We start from the raw sequence: 18,702 nt of genomic DNA on the forward strand, positions 1-18,702 counted from the left end.
CAGATGCTGCCATCTTGATTCATACCATGGAAATACAATGAATACATACTGTGTTTGAGAGAAGATAACCTTGTGTGTCAGTGTATACATGTGATATAGCCATAAAACATATTTTAGTAGAGTTAAAAATGTCATAACTTGGCTAAAGTATGCAAAATCAGGTGGAAAATCAATACTCACCCCCACCTTTTCAGAAAAGAAACCAGAAGCAACAATATGCCTGGACCCTTTAGAAGGAACAGATTGTGGGAGATTTTGCACTCAAACCTAACAATGCATATCTACACTAGTTAGTAAATGAAGGAGTTAAGAACCACAGAGCTGTAAATTTCTAGAGCTCAACAAGGTCACATCTCCTCACCTTCAGGGAAAGAGGAAGCAATGGTTGTTTCCTGTTCTTTTCTCTCACTCTTTCCTCTTTGAACCATGTAACCATGTAACATGACATCTAAGGCTGGGACTCCAGACTCAGACCACTTGTTTGAGACTAACTTCTGTATTTTGTAACCAAGGATACATTGCCTGTGTTGTTTCAGCCATAGCACTGAACAATGCATGAGTGAGACCTTTGATTACTTTAAGTAAAGCATTAAACTTGCTTAAGGTTGGGGTCAATTCACTCTGAGAGTAGAAGCAGGGGAGCACAATAGTGAGTGCTTAATAGTGGGACATTTAAAGGGATAACAACCTCTATTTCCTACGCTTTGCAAACACTGCAGTTTTTTAGTTTTAAACCCTGCTAGGGCCTCTTCTTACTAGAAAATGAGTCAAGCCCTGTGCTTCTGAATTCAGGCTGTCAGCCATTTGTTCTTTTGCAGTTCCCCACACACATGCAATTTCAGGACACACTTGGTCTTCCCCAGTTACTTCCCAACACAACTGATTCCTCATATACCTCTTCCTCTGTACCTATGTCAGGGGTGAGATCCCCCAGAAGAGGAGAGGCCATTGCACTGCACAGCAGCTGTCTAATGCCAGCAGGCAAAATGAGCAGTAAAACTGCAGGCACAACTAAGATAAAGTGCAGCTACTGCTCCGACTCGCTGCCAGCATCCAGCAGCACAGGCACGGAAAACACAGCCAGACCAAGTAAAGATGGGGAAGGACCAAGGAGATTGCAATCCCGCTTGGACCAGAGTGGTGCAGAAACATGACTCCTAGTTGTTGTTGGAGCCGGGGGGGGGGGGAGAGACCTATCAGAAAATGACTAAAATGGCACTCCTGCATTGTGGGAGAGAAGTAGGAAGCGCCAAGCTCCTGGCCCAATCACACTTAAGCAATCATCTCCAGAACCCCACAGCCCAGCTAGGCTCACAGAAACACCCCCTACTTCTTCCCAGCTGTAATCAGGACAATAGGGAAGGGACACAAAAAAATGGTGGGCACAGCAGAGGGGAACCAGGAAGACAGGCAGGCAAACAAACAAACAAACAAACAAACAAACAAACAAACAGGAGAACAGCACTAAACAAATACAGACACTCAGAAAAGGTAAATGAAGATGGAGAGAAACAACGGGGGGGGGGGGAATCACCTGCAATAAAGGCCAATTGTCTCACAAAATTGAAGGAAAAAAAGAAAGACCCCACCATTCCAACTGTGGGCAGGGTAGATTGGGGAAATGAGATAATTCCTCCCCCTGGAGAGGTTGTAAAACACTATGAAGACCCTGCTTGTCTTCAACTAGGATGTCATTTCTAACAGGAAAGTCATCTACTCTATCAGATAAAGGTTAGATATACATTTTAATACATAATAAATAAGCAAATAACAATTTTAAAATATACAAAAGTATTTGTTGTAAAGCACCCAATAAGCAATGTGACACACACAGAGAGACACACTTACCTTGAAATAGTTATTGACCTCATTTGATAGAATTTGAAAGAAAGCTTCCCGTTCTGGAGAATCAATCAGACGATCATGGAAAACTCGGGTGCATTCATGTATAAATAGCAACACTATCGATTCTTTTGAGACAATGACAGACTTGTGAGCTTGGAGCAATCCTTCAAGTACCTGTTAACAATTTCAAAAGAAACTTATTTTGCGGGGGGGGACCACAGCTTCATTCACAATAATTATTTAATTTCTTGTAAGTTCCTGTCCATTTGTATTTATTTCAGTTTTATACTATTCTATGCTACTTCATTGTTTTATTTATACTTTTTATTTTTGTACATGCTCTAGGAATGCTGATTGGGCATTGAAGGGCAGGGTATACATTTCAGGAATGAATAAAATAAATAAGTCATATTTTCATTGTCAGACTGGTAGCATATGGACCTCAGCCAGACCACCATATTGAGGACAACTTCCATTTTACATGGCATATGAATTTGTTGTTTGTTCATTAATAATCTAATCAATACTATTAACGTATGAAGGAGCAACTGTCAGGGACTATTTACCAATCACAGCTTATTTACCAATCTCCTGCCTTTGTCATACCGCGTGATCATAACCCAATCCAGTTAACCCTTCCTTAACCCACAGAAATTGTGTGTGTACTTGTGCATTTTTCAATATAAGATTAAACAGGACAAATAACATGGGAAAGGGAGGGGGTTGTGGAGGCAGGGATAAACAGCAAAACAATATACATATATACAGTACATGGTCCCCCGAACCCACCAGACCTACTTACTGATTGAATTACAATAAAATGTATCACACTTTTTCTACATTTCCCATCCTGTTGTCACATTTTGCCTAATTCTAACCAATATTACATCCCTCTTTTTACAACTTTTCCTCACACATCCCTGGATGTGTAGGATACTTTATAGACGATCCCTGAGCTACATTTGCAAAAGTCCAGGACAACAAATTGTAAAGTATGTTTATGATAAGTCTAAACAATCTGTCATCTTAACACACCTTAAAAAGATCCCGTAGATTAAACGTGTAATGGCATTTAACTGGAGTTGGACGCACTTTATGAAGCATTCTATAGTACACAGCAATAGAGGCGCATGTTAAATTATCCTTGCATTTCTGAACTTCAGCCATGAATCTCTTGATATGTAAGTATGCTCCTAGTCGCACCTACAAGAAACAAAATATGTAACTTTTAAACATTTTCCACAAAATGCTCACTTGAAATAAATAATAAATATGTTAAATTATGAAGTACATATTTGTTTATGGCTGAGATACAGTATGCGTGACTATTGTGTGCTATGATATTCAGGGAAAATATGCATATTTCTGCATCATGGAATCACAGAATTGTAGAGTTGGAAGGCACCCTAAGGGTCCTCTAGTCCAACCCCTCTAGTCAACTAGGTCATACATGATAGATGGCCATCCAACCTCTGCTTAAACACCTCCAAGGAAGGAGAATCCATAACCTCCCGAAGGAGACTGTTCCACTGTTGAACAGCTCTTACTGTCAGAAAGTTTTGTCATCAGCAGATGACAAAATGGGGGACTGCTGCAAAATAAACTAATTGTAGTGGAACAGAAAATACCAGATGAAAGGATGAATATTTGAATGGTTTACGGCACTTTCCAACTTCCCTATTTATGAGGTAGATTGTAGAGGAAAACATTTATATTTCATATATATTTTTGACAGTTTTGGTTGATTTTTTTAAGAGTCATTAAATGATTCCTGCGTTACCATATTACCTGGAAAATACGTTGCAAGGATTGTAAAGAAGTTACAGGCAAAACTAATGTGCAGAAACATGACAGAAGACGAGCACTAATCTCATTACTTCCTTCACTTGGCGGTGTACAAGTGGCAACCATAGCAACATCCTGGACATTCTGTGAGGGGAAGGCAAGAAAGTAAAAGCCTGAATCAAAATATTTTAAACAAGGCCAACACAATCTCTTGGGCTTGCCGGCATCTAACTTGTCATTCCCCCTGCAATTACTCCTTTCTGTGGAACAGTCTTCAATAAGTCAAGTTGCATTTTATCTTAGTTTCCAAATACTACTCCTTTTCTGGAAAAGATCCCAGCTCATCTTTGTTGCTCCTTCCTGAGTACCTTATGGGGATACTCCACCACCTAGCTAACATTTAAGTTACTCTCACTGTGCCCATGTCTATTCTGGTAAAAAAAATGTATTTTTTTGGCAAGCTGTACCAGACCAACAACAGCCTGTTTCCTGTGGAAAAAGGTTTTCCTACCACAAGAGCAAAATCTCCTTCTGCTGCTCTGGAAGGGAATATTTCCTGAACATGTTAAGGTGTATTTCAGATGTGTATGCAGATACTTCTTCACAGAATACATAGTTAAACCGTGAAATTTTCTACTACAACAAAATGTAGTGAGGTCAGCAACATGCATGACTTTAAAAGGGGGTTAAACATTATTATGGAGGATAAAGCTGTTGATGACACCTAGTCAGTATTTCAGTCACTATGCCTTTGCAAATCTGTTTCTGGGGAACAGGAGTATGAAGAATGCAATGATACTCAAGTTTGTTTGTAGGCTTCCCATAGGCATCTGGTTAGCCACTGTGAGAACAGGATAATATACGAGATGAGCTTTTGGCCCGATCCATTAGTGTTCTTTTGTTCTTAATTTATCCCAAAAACATAGAATTGGAATTACCTGTATGCACTGTTTGAGGAGTAAAAATCATCATCCCTTTTTACAACATTTATGAAACAAAGGTTTAAAAATTGATGCTTTCTTACTGCTGAAATGATGTTACATTATTTGAAATGGTTGTAATATTTAATTATAATTTAACTATAATTAAATTACGCACATAATATTATTATGGGATACTATAGGATATTAGATTGTTTTTACTGTGTATTATATAAATTATTTTGTATATTTAATAAATTTAATAACTTTTAACAAGAAATAGAAATAATGAAAATTCCATAAAGAATTTCATATTTACACAGTACCTTCCATGTAAGCTGCTCCGTGTCATAAAAACCTCCTAGATCAAGAAACTGTCTAATTAGCTCAAGTGGTGGCTGGGACCCATACTCCTCTGCTATTGGTGCATTCAGATCATCGACAAACAGCAAAACCTTAGAATAAAATTTTTATTGTAGATGAGACACATTATCACAAGAGATTAACAAAAGCTATTGAATGTGCCCCCACAGCTTGCCAAATAAGTGATTGACAAAGCCTTGCCTGCTTAATATGTTGTCTTAATATGTTGCTTCTTTGCCACGTCCAATAGTATTTGTAACCTTTGTTCATGAGACAGAGTGGATTGCATGTTTATGTAATCTTACTAGTGGCACATCCATAATGGAGTGAGCACTGTTAGCATGGTATTTTAACCGTGCAGTTCACCTAATAGATGTCAATATAATTTGTGGATGTTACTGTGAGCAAATGGAGAGAGTCATCCTTGGGAATTGCATATATGGACATTTTTACACACAGAATTCTCATCCAGCCTATGGGCACAGAAGCATATTGCTGTTTCAGAGTGACAAACAGAAGTAAAGCTATCTTTCTTTTTGTTATGTGTATCAGAAGAGAAGTTGAGGTGTGACTACCAATAAATTTATTTCAAAATAATTTCACCCTCAGAATCAAGTTTACTGAATTCGATTCAACATGAATTACAGATGGAAATGAAGTCTTCTGGGAATTAGCTTATCCTTTTGACAGTATCCAAGTCTCCAGTGAAACAAGCAGTAGTGTGGAAGGAGATTTGGCATTTACTACAGATACCAGCAATTGAGCCAATTTCTCCAGAGCACTCCTTCTCCAGTATGCCATATTCTTTGTGATATCCAAAAAGGATGGCTCTTAGAAGGCAGTGTTAGACACAAGGTAGTTGTTCATCGATCGGCAGAGCCTCGTTGACTCCATCCTGAATTTGCAGTAAACCGATTCAAAGTCAAGAAAGAGGGAGGACAAAGAACCTCTTTCTCCTTTACTGTGCCAGTTCTCTGCCCTTGTGCAAGGCAAATACTCAGCTTTGGTGCTGGGAGCTAGCCTGAAAACCAAGTCTTTAGCATTATATAGCAAGAGGATGGTTTGGGGAATTTGAGAAATTAAAAAGGTTTCCTTTTCCTTTTGAAACAACCACCCGGACAATCCCAAATATGTACATGCTAGAACAAGAGGAGGAGGAAACAACATGAGAAAGAAAAATAGAGGAAAATACACGTAACCTCAAAATAAAGGCTCTCACACTTCAAAGAGTGGTGCAATATGCCTGTTCTATGCTTGTTAGGGAGAGCGGATGTACAGATTTTTTTGTTGTCAATTTCTACTTGTCATTAGGCCCGAGTGATACTTGGTCTTCAACGTCACAATATATCACCAGCTAAACAATGTGATATACCGATATTTCACAATGTCTGAAATAAGGATGGAACTATGTAGAGGCACTGGCTTGGCTGTATGGTTTTTCTCACATCATTATTTTTGCATAGCGTACACACACACACACACACACACACACACCATGATTCACAATATATTGCCAGGTTAAAAATTATGAAACCGATATCACAATACGGACTTCAAACTGGTTTTGGACAATATATCAATATATCATCCAGACCTACTTGTCATATAACATATAATATAATGAATTATTCATAGTATATTTTTAATAAACTTCCCCAAAACATCTTCACCTACTTCTTACCTGTTTAAATTGTGGAGCACCCAGGATATCTTTACTTTTTAGTATTAATTTCTGAAGAATCAAAGCCTTTGTTTGGGCAGCACTGGTATGAGCACTCAACTGCAGCGTAGAAATAATAGTACCACTTGTACATGTTTCTTCCAGATCAGGCTCTTCTCTTGGTGAGCTCAGGGTTGACACTAATACAAAATTAACAGTTAGAACCCTACAGGATTAATAAACAGCACCTTTCTAACCTATCACAGTATGCTATTTTTATTCTATTTGCCAATGAAAAGCATTAACAAGTCAAATACATTACTTGTTAATTTTCTGACTATAAGAATATTTTCAACTTAATTCTTAATTGAGGTTTTTAACATTTTTATCTATAAAGCAACAAGATTGGATGACCTCAACAATAAAATAATTTTCCTACTACTAAACATCAATTCATCTGACTGAAGAGGTACTAGCAATCATTAATCCGAATGTTTTACATTGGAGCTGAAAGTGAGCACAATATATACAGAATGTTTTAATACATATTTCTGCTCAACATCTTAGCTTTATTTTAAGAATAAGAGAAAATCTCAAGCTACCTTGTTGAATGGTAAGCCCTCCTACCATAATATCTGCCCCTGCAAACCTTCCTCCAATTAATTTTTAGTCAAAATATAAATGCTACTATTGTTCTTTAAAGACCTTTACAGCTAGGGATGTGGGAAGGATTTGTTCAGCTCATATTTTAATTTGAACCTGCCGAATCTGCACTTTCCAAATCAATATGTAAACTGAAACAGTTATCATCTGAAAGTTTTACTTCTCTGGACTTCTGATGGAGGAAAATGGTGGACTGATCGTCTTCCGTCAGCAGCTTGCCAACACAGATGATTATGTGGTGATTGATGATAGCCAGGCCATAAATCTTGGCTATTGAATTGAGTGAACTTGGATATGATAAGAGTGAACAGGATATTTAACCTCTGATGCTCTGCAAAAGCTGTTGCCTACGTTGGGAGACTAAGAAGCTATCAGCACCTCAGAACACTGGCAAAGGTGAGTGACTAAGAGCAGAGAAACCAATATTGTGTCCAAAAGCCACGTAAGAGTTATAATGGGCAAAACCTCCCTTTCTCTAACTATCTTCAACTATACCTGAGACAGATATACAGTGGTACCTCGGGTTAATAGCTTAATTCGTTCTGGAGGTCCATTCTTAACCTGAAACTGTTCTTAACCTGAGACACCACTTTAGCTAATGGGGCCTCCTGCTGCCACCGCGTGATTTCTGTTCTTATCCTGAAGCAAAGTTATTAACCCGAGGTACTATTTCTGGATTAGCAGAGTCTGTAACCTGAAGTGTCTGTAACCCGAGGTACCACTGTAATTCACAAATTTGAAGGTTTCTCTGTCTGCCTGTGAAAATTTACTTCTGGTGAGTGAGCTACTTTCTGACTCCTGGAGAGCTGATCATAGAAGGCTGAACTAAAAATACACTCTAATTCTTTGAACCAAGAAAGTTTAAAATGGTCAAGGGCCATTCTCTGAATGCTTTATTTTTAATTCTCTGTTTTCCTAATGGAAATGTTGCACTGGAACTGAAAGTAATTTTACTACTTCATACTGACTTCGTGGGGAAGGAATGTGCTTTGATAAGAGATTATGCTGTGAAGATCTTAAAGTGGAGATGGGGGATTGAATATTTTAAGGTACAGATTGAATTGCATTGAATTGTACAGATTGAAGACCAAGAACATTCCATTGACTGTTGGCATCTTACAGCAATTATTGGATGAGAAATTAAAAGAAATTAGAGCTAAGATTATTCTTAGGGCTCTGACCCAAATAATGCTGGGCTCTCAATGGGATGGGAGTGTCAGTTTTGCATTTTTTGGTACAGAAAGTATTGGTTTAAAGTGTAGAAATATTTTCTATGCTAATTGATTCAAGAAGGTTCTGGAAGCTTGTCTGTGTGATACAAGCTGGTGCAAATGATTCGTCTTGAACAGAACCATCACTCCAATTATCATCAACTTCTGCTTCTAGCAAAGAAGATGGAGAGGAAGGAAAAGGAAACCTTAGCCTCTTCTCCCATAGAGTTAAAGGGGCTAGAGCAGGGGTGTCAAACTCAAATTCATCGGGGGCCGCATCAGCAGTTTGGTCACCCTCAAAGGGCCGGTTGTATCTGTAGGACTATGTGTCGACTCAATATAAAAACAAGTGGAGGTTTCCTGAATGCATGTAAAGTGAAGTTTTCCTGTGTAGAACGGCCGGCACTGCTAGAGGGCAGACGTTCTCTGGCTTGTAGGCTGCCACGCATGCACTGAAGAGGCGGCTTTCTTGTGTAAAAAAAAAAAAAGTGATAATAAGAGGTGAAGGCTGGCGGCCGGTGGCGGCTACACGGGCCACATGACGAGGTCTGGCGGGCCGCATTCGGCCCGCGGGCCTTGTGTTTGACACCCGTGGGCTAGAGGAAGAGTCCCTAAGATCCAACTGCCTCCCCTGAGTGGCAGAATGAGTTGCTTCCTTTGACCTAGGCTGCTTCTTTGGAGGTAAGTTTAAATGCAGTTTAGAGGACAATGAAACAATAAGGGCTTACTTCAACTGCTCAATCAATGAGGCTGGAAAGGTTTGAGAAATGGCGGGTAGAGCACCTTGAGTGGCTGGAGAAGGATCATGATGCTCTTGTCCCTGTTCCTCAGTAAAACCTATAAATTCTGGCTCAGATTCTGATAAAGCGTCAACCTGGGCCTCACCAGTAGGTAACGGTATAATCTTACCATTCGACTGAGTGGAAGGAAGCACTTTTAGGAGCTGAGGCCTGCTCTGTATTGTGAGTCTGGGACTGAGGTAAAATTATGGAAATAAGATGCTTTTTTGGAAGGGCTGGGGGAGCAAATAAGTGGAAGGACAAAACAAAGAGCAACAGAAAGGGTTTTTTTGTGGAAAAAACACAATGCACAGACAAACAAACAACTGTAAAACTAAAATGACAATAAGGGAAATCGGAGGTTCAGAAACTAGTAAAAAACCTAGTTGAGTCAGGAGAGTTGGGAGGAACGTACTGTCTGCGTCTAGACAGGAGGAAAAACTGAGGGAGTCCAGCCTACTTCCCACAAGTCTTTGCTCCTGTCTAGTGTCTCGCGACAAGGTGAACACTCATTCCATTGGATACGACGCCCCAGGAACTAAAATGTACTCAATAAAAGTATTTTACAGATAAACAACAAATGCCTTCACTTCTCCCCAACTCTCCATCAATTCCATTATCTGGTCTGAGCAGAAACCAAGCAGCTTTCCTTGCTGTATTACATAAACTAAGCTAGCAGGGGATTGAAACACTCTTGCAAGCGTTATCTGCTTGGAGGTCCCTTGGTCTTTCTAGAGCTTATCCAGATCTCTGTTTGCTCCACCACTTCCCCCTGGGAGCCCAGTCTTTAAGGCTGAATCGAAACAAATGGCAATTGGGGTTTCAGCATTGTCATTTGTTCCAATTATTGCTAAAGTGTGATTTTTCTGGGGGAAAGTGGCAGGGAAAAGGCAAAACTGCTCAGACCTGTGCCTAGAAAGGATAGAACAGGTAGAAGTGTGAACGAGCCTTAAATCTGTCCCTATTTTAGGAGCAGTATGGCAACCAATCACTAAGGGAATGTCATCAATACAACCTATTTTACTTCTGCACCATAAGCAATTTCATTGCCTTATTAAATTGTGCCATTTGCTCCAAACATTATTGAAGGTGCAGCATGATATCTTTAAAACCAACAAAAAATCTGAATATTTTCTTTAATTTATATAACAATCAATGTCATCATACATATCTCTCTAGCTGAAGCGTGTGGTGTTCTCCCAGAAGAACGAAGTCCAGATCTCATCAAGCTAGGTAAAAGAACACACACCCACACAAATGAAAAATGCAAGGTGTAAATTCTAATCAGTACTGGCACAGTACTACAAAACAAAACTTCCATTATTTCTAATGGGAAAGATATGCCACACAAATTGAGAAGATGGAACTTTGCCTTCCTCTTTTCCTCCCTATAACTCCTTTGCTCTCAAATCTGCTCCACAGCAGACTTCTATGGTGGTGGGGAGAGGCACAGGAGCTGCAGAGGGAAGAAAAGGTAAGTGAAGTCCTAAAGTAAGGTGCTAATACAGTGGTACCTCGGGTTAAGTACTTAATTCGTTCCGGAGGTCCGTTCTTAACCTGAAACTGTTCTTAACATGAAGCACCACTTTAGCTAATGGGGCCTCCTGCGGCCACCGTACCACCGGAGCACAGTTTCTGTTCTCATCCTGAAGCAAAGTTCTTAACCCGAGGTACTATTTCTGGGTTAGAGGAGTCTGTAACCTGAAGCGTATGTAACCTGAAGCGTATGTAACCCGAGGTACCACTGTAAAAGAAACTGTCTTCATGTTGTGGGGAATATAATTCTCTCACCACAGATGGCACAACTGTATCAGTCTGGCTGGCCCCACAACCTTACAATTAGAAAGGGAGGGGAAGTTTCCAGAGCAAATGGCATAACCAGAACACAGCTCATTCCCCTACTACACAAAAAATCCCACCCCACTTTTTTCACCTTGCGCTATCCAATCTGATCCTAGAGGTATTACCAAGTTAGCATGACTGAACAAACATTTTCTCTTGTTTGCGCCCTTTCCTTCTCGCCAGATTAAAAATGTATGCTATCAGAGTGCAGGAGAGAGACAACCCCAGCATTAAACTCCCTCCCTCCTTTACTGAGGCTCTCTGTGGCACCTTTAAAATCCTGATTTCTTGCCCTGTGTATTTGAGAAATAAGTGGTTATGGGAAAAATAAAAGTTTTAGCAAGTTTCTCACATGAAAGGTCATGTGCGGAGCAGGTGTTTATGTGCCTACCACCTATCTATCCCTCCAGAATACAATCTAAAGAAAAAGAAAATAGCTGTGCCCACATGTGCTGAAAGCTGGTGGCCCACTCCACCTCTTGCATTCTTCCTCCTCCCCGGCCCTGACAAAATGCTGAGTTGCTGCTACCACTACCAGTAACAAAGCCAGCCAGCCTGCTCTTGGGGCTCCAGCAGCTTAATAAAACTTTAAAATATACACAAAATGTATGCAGCACATTGCGTTCAGAATATCAGTATTTTAAAGGGCAAGTAAGGATATTGACAGTTCAAAAGAGGCTTGTCCTGTCCAAACGAGGCCACCTGATAGCCATTTTAAACTTCAGATGTTACCTGGTTCTTGTTATTTCTCTGTAATAAAAGACATCTCCTAAAAGAGTTCCCATTCTTATACTTAATCCACCTTGTCTCTGAAGTTTTTGAAGCATGCTCTCAATCATGGTAGTCTTTCCACTACCAGGGTCTCCTAAATATAACAAATAGGTTGTTTTATTTATTTGTCCATAGCTTTTTCCATGGACGTGCTCAAGGCAACAGAAACAAAAAGATAAAAATCACTATTAAACATTTACATAATCAGCAACAAAATCACGGAAACAGCAGAGGATACCGATCACTCACAATAAACAGCATTCAGGAACTGCCTGCAAAAACAAAAAGGCGATCCTATTGCCACCTGAGGAATGACTACAAGCAGGGAGACCCAGGTTGAAAACTCTACTCAGCCATAAAATTCATTTCAAATTGACTGTGGGGAGAGAGAACCCTACACTGCCCTGAACTTTTGGAGGAAGGCAGGGTGGAATACACCAAGGGCTGCTCAGTAAGTGAAGGGTATGGAGAAGCAGATTCACTCCAAGAGATATGGAAATCCATGCCAGTTTAAGGTTTAAAATTAAAAGACTTGATTAGCCCAGAAATTAACTGCAGAGGAGGTTTTGGAGTAGCACAACTGGTTCAGCAGCACTGGGTGCTGCGCCACAGGGGGCGCCACAACAATGCTGGAGAACAAAGTGTGAGAGGAGGGACACACACAGAATTTTAGTGTTGCACAAGACGCCATTGAAATTTGAGAGCCCCAAATCTGCCACCGGTAATTGGTAATTGGTCTACTGCTGACAGGCTGAAACAACAGTAATCTAACACCCTTTATGAACATGTGAGGACCTGTGAATTTGTTTAAAAAAAATGTTTTAGAAAGTATGTTAAATATGAATATTCTATAAGTATCTTAGCATTTCATGATTATCTGAAAATATATAACAATTCAAATCAGGTCAGGACTTCATGGCCTCCATGACAAGCATGGAGCTGTATCAAATTGTCATTGGTCTAACACATCAGGCTATGCCTCATTTCCAAAAGGAAACAAGAACCCTGGGACCAATGGAATCTTGCACTGCTTAGAGATTGGGGTGGCATTCAACAATACCTATTCTGTTTTACAGTACTTGAGACTCTTACCTATTATTAATACTGGATGTTTATTCAGTAAAAGAAGGCTTATTAGGAAATGGTGCCGAATTGTATCAATGTTGGGAATAAATGTAGAAAGCTCACATTTCTTTTCTTCGTCTTTTTCTGCTTTATCAGGATTTGACCTACCTGCAGTTTCTAATTTTAAAATAAAACAAAAACATTTCTTTCAATTATCTGAAATATTGTCTTGTTATCTTAAATTTAAGAAATATGAATATGATTGTCTAAATCAGCAGTGATCGAAAGGTAGATTGGGATCCAGGCTGCAGAGCACACAGCACAATCCACTTGGAGCCCTCTGTTCATATATGTAGTGTTATGTATGAATTGGGCAAAAGTATATGGAACATTTTGTAACAGGACCATAGGTGCCAACTCTATGGAGCCCTGGTCCTTTCCACCCCCCAAAATATTGAGGCCCCCTCCGCAATATTTTCTGCAAGTTGGCATCTCCCTCCCTCGGGCAACTACCTCCCCCCTAGCGGGCATTGCGTGCAGGTGGAGGGTGGCGAGAGGTGAGAAGGGAGGCCTGCACCCAGTTGTGCATGTCAGAAGAAGGTGTGCTCTACAGACGTGTGGGGAGAAAGAGAAGTAAGGGGGGCAGGTGGGTCCCCCCAATATTTTGTTCAAGTTGGCACCTATGAATAGGACCATTAAGAACTTTATAGCAAGAGTTTATAGTAAACTCTTGATTCATGGAGATAATTTTACCATTAGAAAAATGTATTGAGGTAACCAATTTTTCAATAAATATTCTATGGGTAATATACTCAGGTGTTTATTTGATTTAAAGATATATATACTGCTTCCCTGTATGTACAATGTGTCTTACAATGAAAAAATACTTCACAATGTTAGTGCATATCTGAGCCTTAAATTTTACTAAACAAAATGATTCTTTCAGGAACATTATACTAAAATACAACAACAACATTCTTACCCTTCTGAATAAGAAACTGTGTGCTAGGAACTAAATTTGCCCATGGTTCAAATTCTCCCGTTCGTAAATCCACAAAATAATCAAAAACAGTTTTGTTGTCAGATGGAAACTGAATATCTGAAAGTCAGGGAGGGGAGCAATATGTTACAAACAAATTTAAGTGTTGTATCTGCTGTGAAACATATAGCTGATATAGTTGTGTCGTAGAATTGCCACAAAATGAAATGTTAGTTGGGTAAACAGTTCTATGAGCATTAACAGGTAAGATGCATTCAGGTTTCAAACACAGTTATTCAGTCATGTTTAAACTAGTTAATCTGCAGAGTTTTGCATGTAGATGTTCCCAGGAGCAGTTACCAACATCTCCAGCTAATTTAGTTCTTTATTAAATTTATTGATTATTGTTCATTTTTTTACTAAAAAAATTAAATTTCTACCTCACCCTCCAGTAGAAGGGCAAGGGAAGAAGCTGTTGCCACTTAGTGTTGACAATATTGGGCTAAATGGAACAATAGGCTGACTTGGGATACAGCTGTTTCATGTGTTCAACCACATGGCATTAATGCTAGAAGTATTCCAGCATTGTCCAGGTAGACTAGATGTTAATTGCATTACTAATAGTCCACCTCCACATATCAGACAGTGTTCTCTGCTATGGTGGCAAAGACACCTTTAGCACAGTGTATAGATGATCCATTTATACTGAATTAAAGAGCAGTAATGCACAGTAACTGTAAAGATGCATTAGCAGGAGATGTTGATAATTGTTCAAATGTGAATCTTAGGCTGCACAGTGGTACCTCGGGTTAAGTACTTAATTCGTTCCGGAGGTCCGTACTTAACCTGAAACTGTTCTTAACCTGAAGCACCACATTAACTAATGGGGCCTCCTGCTGCTGCCGCGCCGCCGGAGCAAAATTTCTGTTCTCATCCTGAAGCAAAGTTCTTAACCTGAAGCACTATTTCTGGGTTACCGGAGTCTGTAACCTGAAGCGTATGTAACCTGAAGCGTATGTAACCCGAGGTACCACTGCACTCCCAACCATGTACTTAAATGTAAGCGGGGTTATAACTGCAGCTTCACCACAGTGGTCTTGCGCCATTTCCATTTCCACTATTCCATTAGTCTTTAAAGCTGAATTGAATAAATTTAGAATGTATTCTATCTGATTAGTATATTATAAAAACGGAAAAGCTTACTAGCTGGTGGTTGTCTTTCAAATATCTCACGAACGAGGTAATTGAAGTCTTGGGTTACAGACACAAGATCATCGTGGCTGGTGTATATACCAATTAGAGTCTCACCCTCATGTTCTTCCTCTCGTTTTAGAATTCCTCCAACAGCCCAGGTAAATGCAAATATATAAAGTTTCCCCAACATTATCATCATATTATTAGGTTGCTTCTCCCAAAACCATATCTGCTCTGGCCTGGAAGTAATGAGGGGGGAAAACCCTAATAATAATAATAATAATAATAATAATAATAATAATAATAAGCACAATATTTGATTTAGTAACTAGCAATGCTCTGTGCTCCTTTGAGGAAGGTCAGGATACAAAAATAGTATAGTTAAAACAATAGAAGAAAACAAATTGACTTTATAAAGAACATCAACTTTATAAACATCTGGGTAGGCTTGTCTAAACAATGTTTTTAGCAGTCACCAAAAAGAATACAGTGAAGGCGCCTGCTTGATAGCAATAGGCAAGGCATTCCAAAGTGTAGGTCCTGCCACACTAAACAGTTATGATGCATCATGCATAAAAATAAATCCAGCATTTCCTATATGTCTTTTGATGATATAGTTTTAAAAAAACAAGGATTTCATCGCATTTTGATAATCTAGCAAGTGCACACAAGGCTCACTCACCTTTTCTTCAACACAGATGGGACTATTTCGCTGCCTACATCTGATATCCTACGAGATGCTTTCATCATTGTTGGTGGCAAAGTAATTGAGCTTCGTATTCTTCTTTCGGCTTTAATATAACAAATCACATTACGCATTTGGCCCATTCAGAAAGAAGTCCAATATAAAACTATAGCTTCAAAAAAATCATAATTTCCTTGCGTTGGTGGTATAGTGGTTAGCATAGCTGCCTTCCAAAAAAATCATAATTTCCTATACAATTGATTTTACACTTTAATTACAAGAATATTTTCTACTTGGAGCCTAAACCAGCTCATCCTAAACCATTGCTGAGCTACAAATATTCACCAAGTACTAATTGTTTTCTGTGGTGTGCAAGTTGCACTTGTCTCTAAAATTATCTGACCCATCAATGCCTCAATATTCTGTGTTGGAGGAACGAAGTTTCTCCATATACCTTTGATATTAAGGGCAAAGAGATATCAGTGGTCCCACAGACCACATGCTGAAAAGCAAGAATTACAGAAAGACACACAGAACACTTTCTATTACACTTCTTACACATTTATCATATCACTAAAAATTAGACTTGTAATGCATTCACTTACGTGGTTGTAATGTATCCTTTTGCATCATTATTTGAAGAAATGAATCAAGAATTCTGCAGATATTCATTACAATCCCCATCTGATGTATAGGGAATGGTTGCATTTTCTTACGTTCATTCAGAAAGTTCATCCCTTTTTTTACACTTGAGTGAAACAAACTTGATAAGTACTCAATATCATTTTGTGCCAATAGTTCAGAAAGGCCTTCTAACCATGTACTGACATATGGTTCCCATCCCAGATCAACTGGATCCTACAATAAAACAAATGAACAGATTTTCAGAATTGCTTCTACATTGCTTCTGCATATTTATGTTCTTTATATCTAGATTCTGCTTGTGAAATATGAAACATGCACATACGTTTTCCTACTATGATACAGATCAGCTATCTGTTCTATGTCTTGGGGAAAATGTGCTATACAGATTTTCTACATGGGAACAGATGTCCATGTAGAAAGTTGCAATGTTTGAAACGGCTTCCATTAAGGATGATATCTTTGGTTGGCATTGGCAAAGGATGCTAGTTTTTAAAATGCTTACTCTTTAAGTTTTTCAACTTGTACAAGAAGAAAATGCTAACATTTTTGTGCCTTTTCTTTTTCTTCTTTTTCTTTATATCACTTTATTTCTTTATAATTCAAAAGTTTTCAATAAAATATTGAAAAACAGGCAAAAAAGAGAAAAATACAAGAAAATACTAAATGAGCAAAACATAAAATGTTTAATACAGAACATACATTATTCCAGCAATTTGCTACTCAGGGCTGCATCAGACAAAGTAGTTCCATTAGCCCAATAATTTTTGTCTGCATAAATAAACTTCCTCTCCCTGGGTGCCCCCCATAGATTTAAAAGAAGCATATTATACCCAATGGGGATTCCAAGTGGGGAATCTATGATCTTGAGAGAAATTAAGGCAATTATTTAACCAGGGCATTAAAAGAAATAACAAGTCTATTGTGCTATCATCCCCCTGATCAAAATGCTCAGGGAAATACTGAGATGAAGTTTGAAATCAAGTAAGTATCCAAAATACATGTTGTAATAATAGGGGAATTCAACTACCCACTCATAGATTGGCTACATATATGTTACAGTCATGACAAAGAGGTAAAATTTCTTGATACCCTAAATGATGGTAGCCTAGAATAAATGGTGCCATGAGCAGCGACTACCCCTCCTGTCTCTGCTAATTGCCTTCAGGACAACTTCACTTATTTCACTTTCCATCTTTGCTGAGAATGTTAAAAGAAAGTATGAAATATCATATGAGTAAAAACGTTATTTAAGAAACCTACCACGTAAACCATAGCACATCTACTAACAGTAGCAGGGCTGGCCTGAGAGAGGCTGTCCACTTCAAATATCATTCTGATTGCTGGTGATAAGTAGATTCTTTCACTATTAGGAAGGCATAACACTCTGGAGTCATCTAGCACAGAATTTAAATTTTCTATCCAAACTGGGTCTACTGGCCCATCCAAGATAATCCATTGCCAGTCATTAATACTTTCACCTACAAAAGAATAAACAAATAAGAACGTCAGAATTTGCTAGTAACATTTATAAGCAACAAGAATTAAAAAATAAAGCTAAAATCTTTGAAAATGATCATGTTATTTTAGGAAAATATATCTTGAACCTATTGACAATTTTTCTTTGTGCTGGATATCAAACTGGAGGAGAAAAAATCTTATATACCAGTTTTTATTATTTTATCATATACTGTATTACTTTCTCTTTATTTCACCCAAATGCTTATTAACCTGATTGCCTTGGAGGATATTTTGCATATAGGATGATGTCCTCCCTCTGGATGTGACAGACAGGGTCTTGAAGCTTTGCCTCCTTCTCCAGAGGAAGCGGTCATCCTACCCTCCAGATCTTCCCTGCCTCAGTCGGAATAGGTCGGGTCTTTTTTCATCTCCGGTGAAAAAATCTTAGCTATGTGGTTAATGAGACTGTGAGTTTGATAATGGTCAATGAGCATAGCTGTCAACTTTTCACTTTTCTTGCGAGGAATCCTATTTGGAATAAGGGAATTTCCCTTTAAAAAGGGGGGGGGGAAACGTTGACAGCTATGTTAATGAGACTGTGAGTGTTGCTGGTTTTTATTTGTTAGATTCCTAGTATACCTCTTTCTCTTAAAATGGGGTGTGTCCCCCTGGTGTCAACGTTTTCTGTGTGCCCTGTCGTTTCCCCTGCTTAAATTTTCTTCAGGATGAGGACGTGTGAGGGAATTCAAGGAAAGCAATTGTTCCCATGCTTCCCCCCTTTTTATTTTGGTCCCTGGAGGGGGTAGAGATAAGAGAAGGATGGGTGGCCATTGTACA

At 38.9% G+C, this 18,702-nt stretch overlaps 1 protein-coding gene across 3 annotated transcripts in view; it reads right to left on the reverse strand.

Moving 5' to 3' along the window:
- Positions 1 to 18,702, reverse strand: part of DNAH14 (dynein axonemal heavy chain 14) — a 125,882-nt gene that overhangs the window by 54,413 nt on the left and 52,767 nt on the right. For all 3 annotated transcript variants that reach the window (XM_053383036.1, XM_053383037.1, XM_053383038.1), the window contains 13 exons: positions 17,668 to 17,885; positions 16,368 to 16,620; positions 15,760 to 15,868; positions 15,087 to 15,316; positions 13,887 to 14,003; positions 12,932 to 13,081; positions 11,801 to 11,933; positions 10,394 to 10,455; positions 6,595 to 6,773; positions 4,877 to 5,005; positions 3,634 to 3,774; positions 2,881 to 3,048; positions 1,849 to 2,019 (listed from right to left, as the gene is read on the reverse strand). In XM_053383036.1, the coding sequence (XP_053239011.1) occupies positions 1,849 to 2,019; positions 2,881 to 3,048; positions 3,634 to 3,774; positions 4,877 to 5,005; positions 6,595 to 6,773; positions 10,394 to 10,455; positions 11,801 to 11,933; positions 12,932 to 13,081; positions 13,887 to 14,003; positions 15,087 to 15,316; positions 15,760 to 15,868; positions 16,368 to 16,620; positions 17,668 to 17,885 (2,060 nt within the window). The remainder of the gene's footprint in view (positions 1 to 1,848; positions 2,020 to 2,880; positions 3,049 to 3,633; positions 3,775 to 4,876; positions 5,006 to 6,594; positions 6,774 to 10,393; positions 10,456 to 11,800; positions 11,934 to 12,931; positions 13,082 to 13,886; positions 14,004 to 15,086; positions 15,317 to 15,759; positions 15,869 to 16,367; positions 16,621 to 17,667; positions 17,886 to 18,702) is intronic.

Source organism: Podarcis raffonei, chromosome 3 (genome assembly GCF_027172205.1).
Source record: "Podarcis raffonei isolate rPodRaf1 chromosome 3, rPodRaf1.pri, whole genome shotgun sequence".
Taxonomy (NCBI): Eukaryota; Metazoa; Chordata; class Lepidosauria; order Squamata; family Lacertidae; genus Podarcis; species Podarcis raffonei.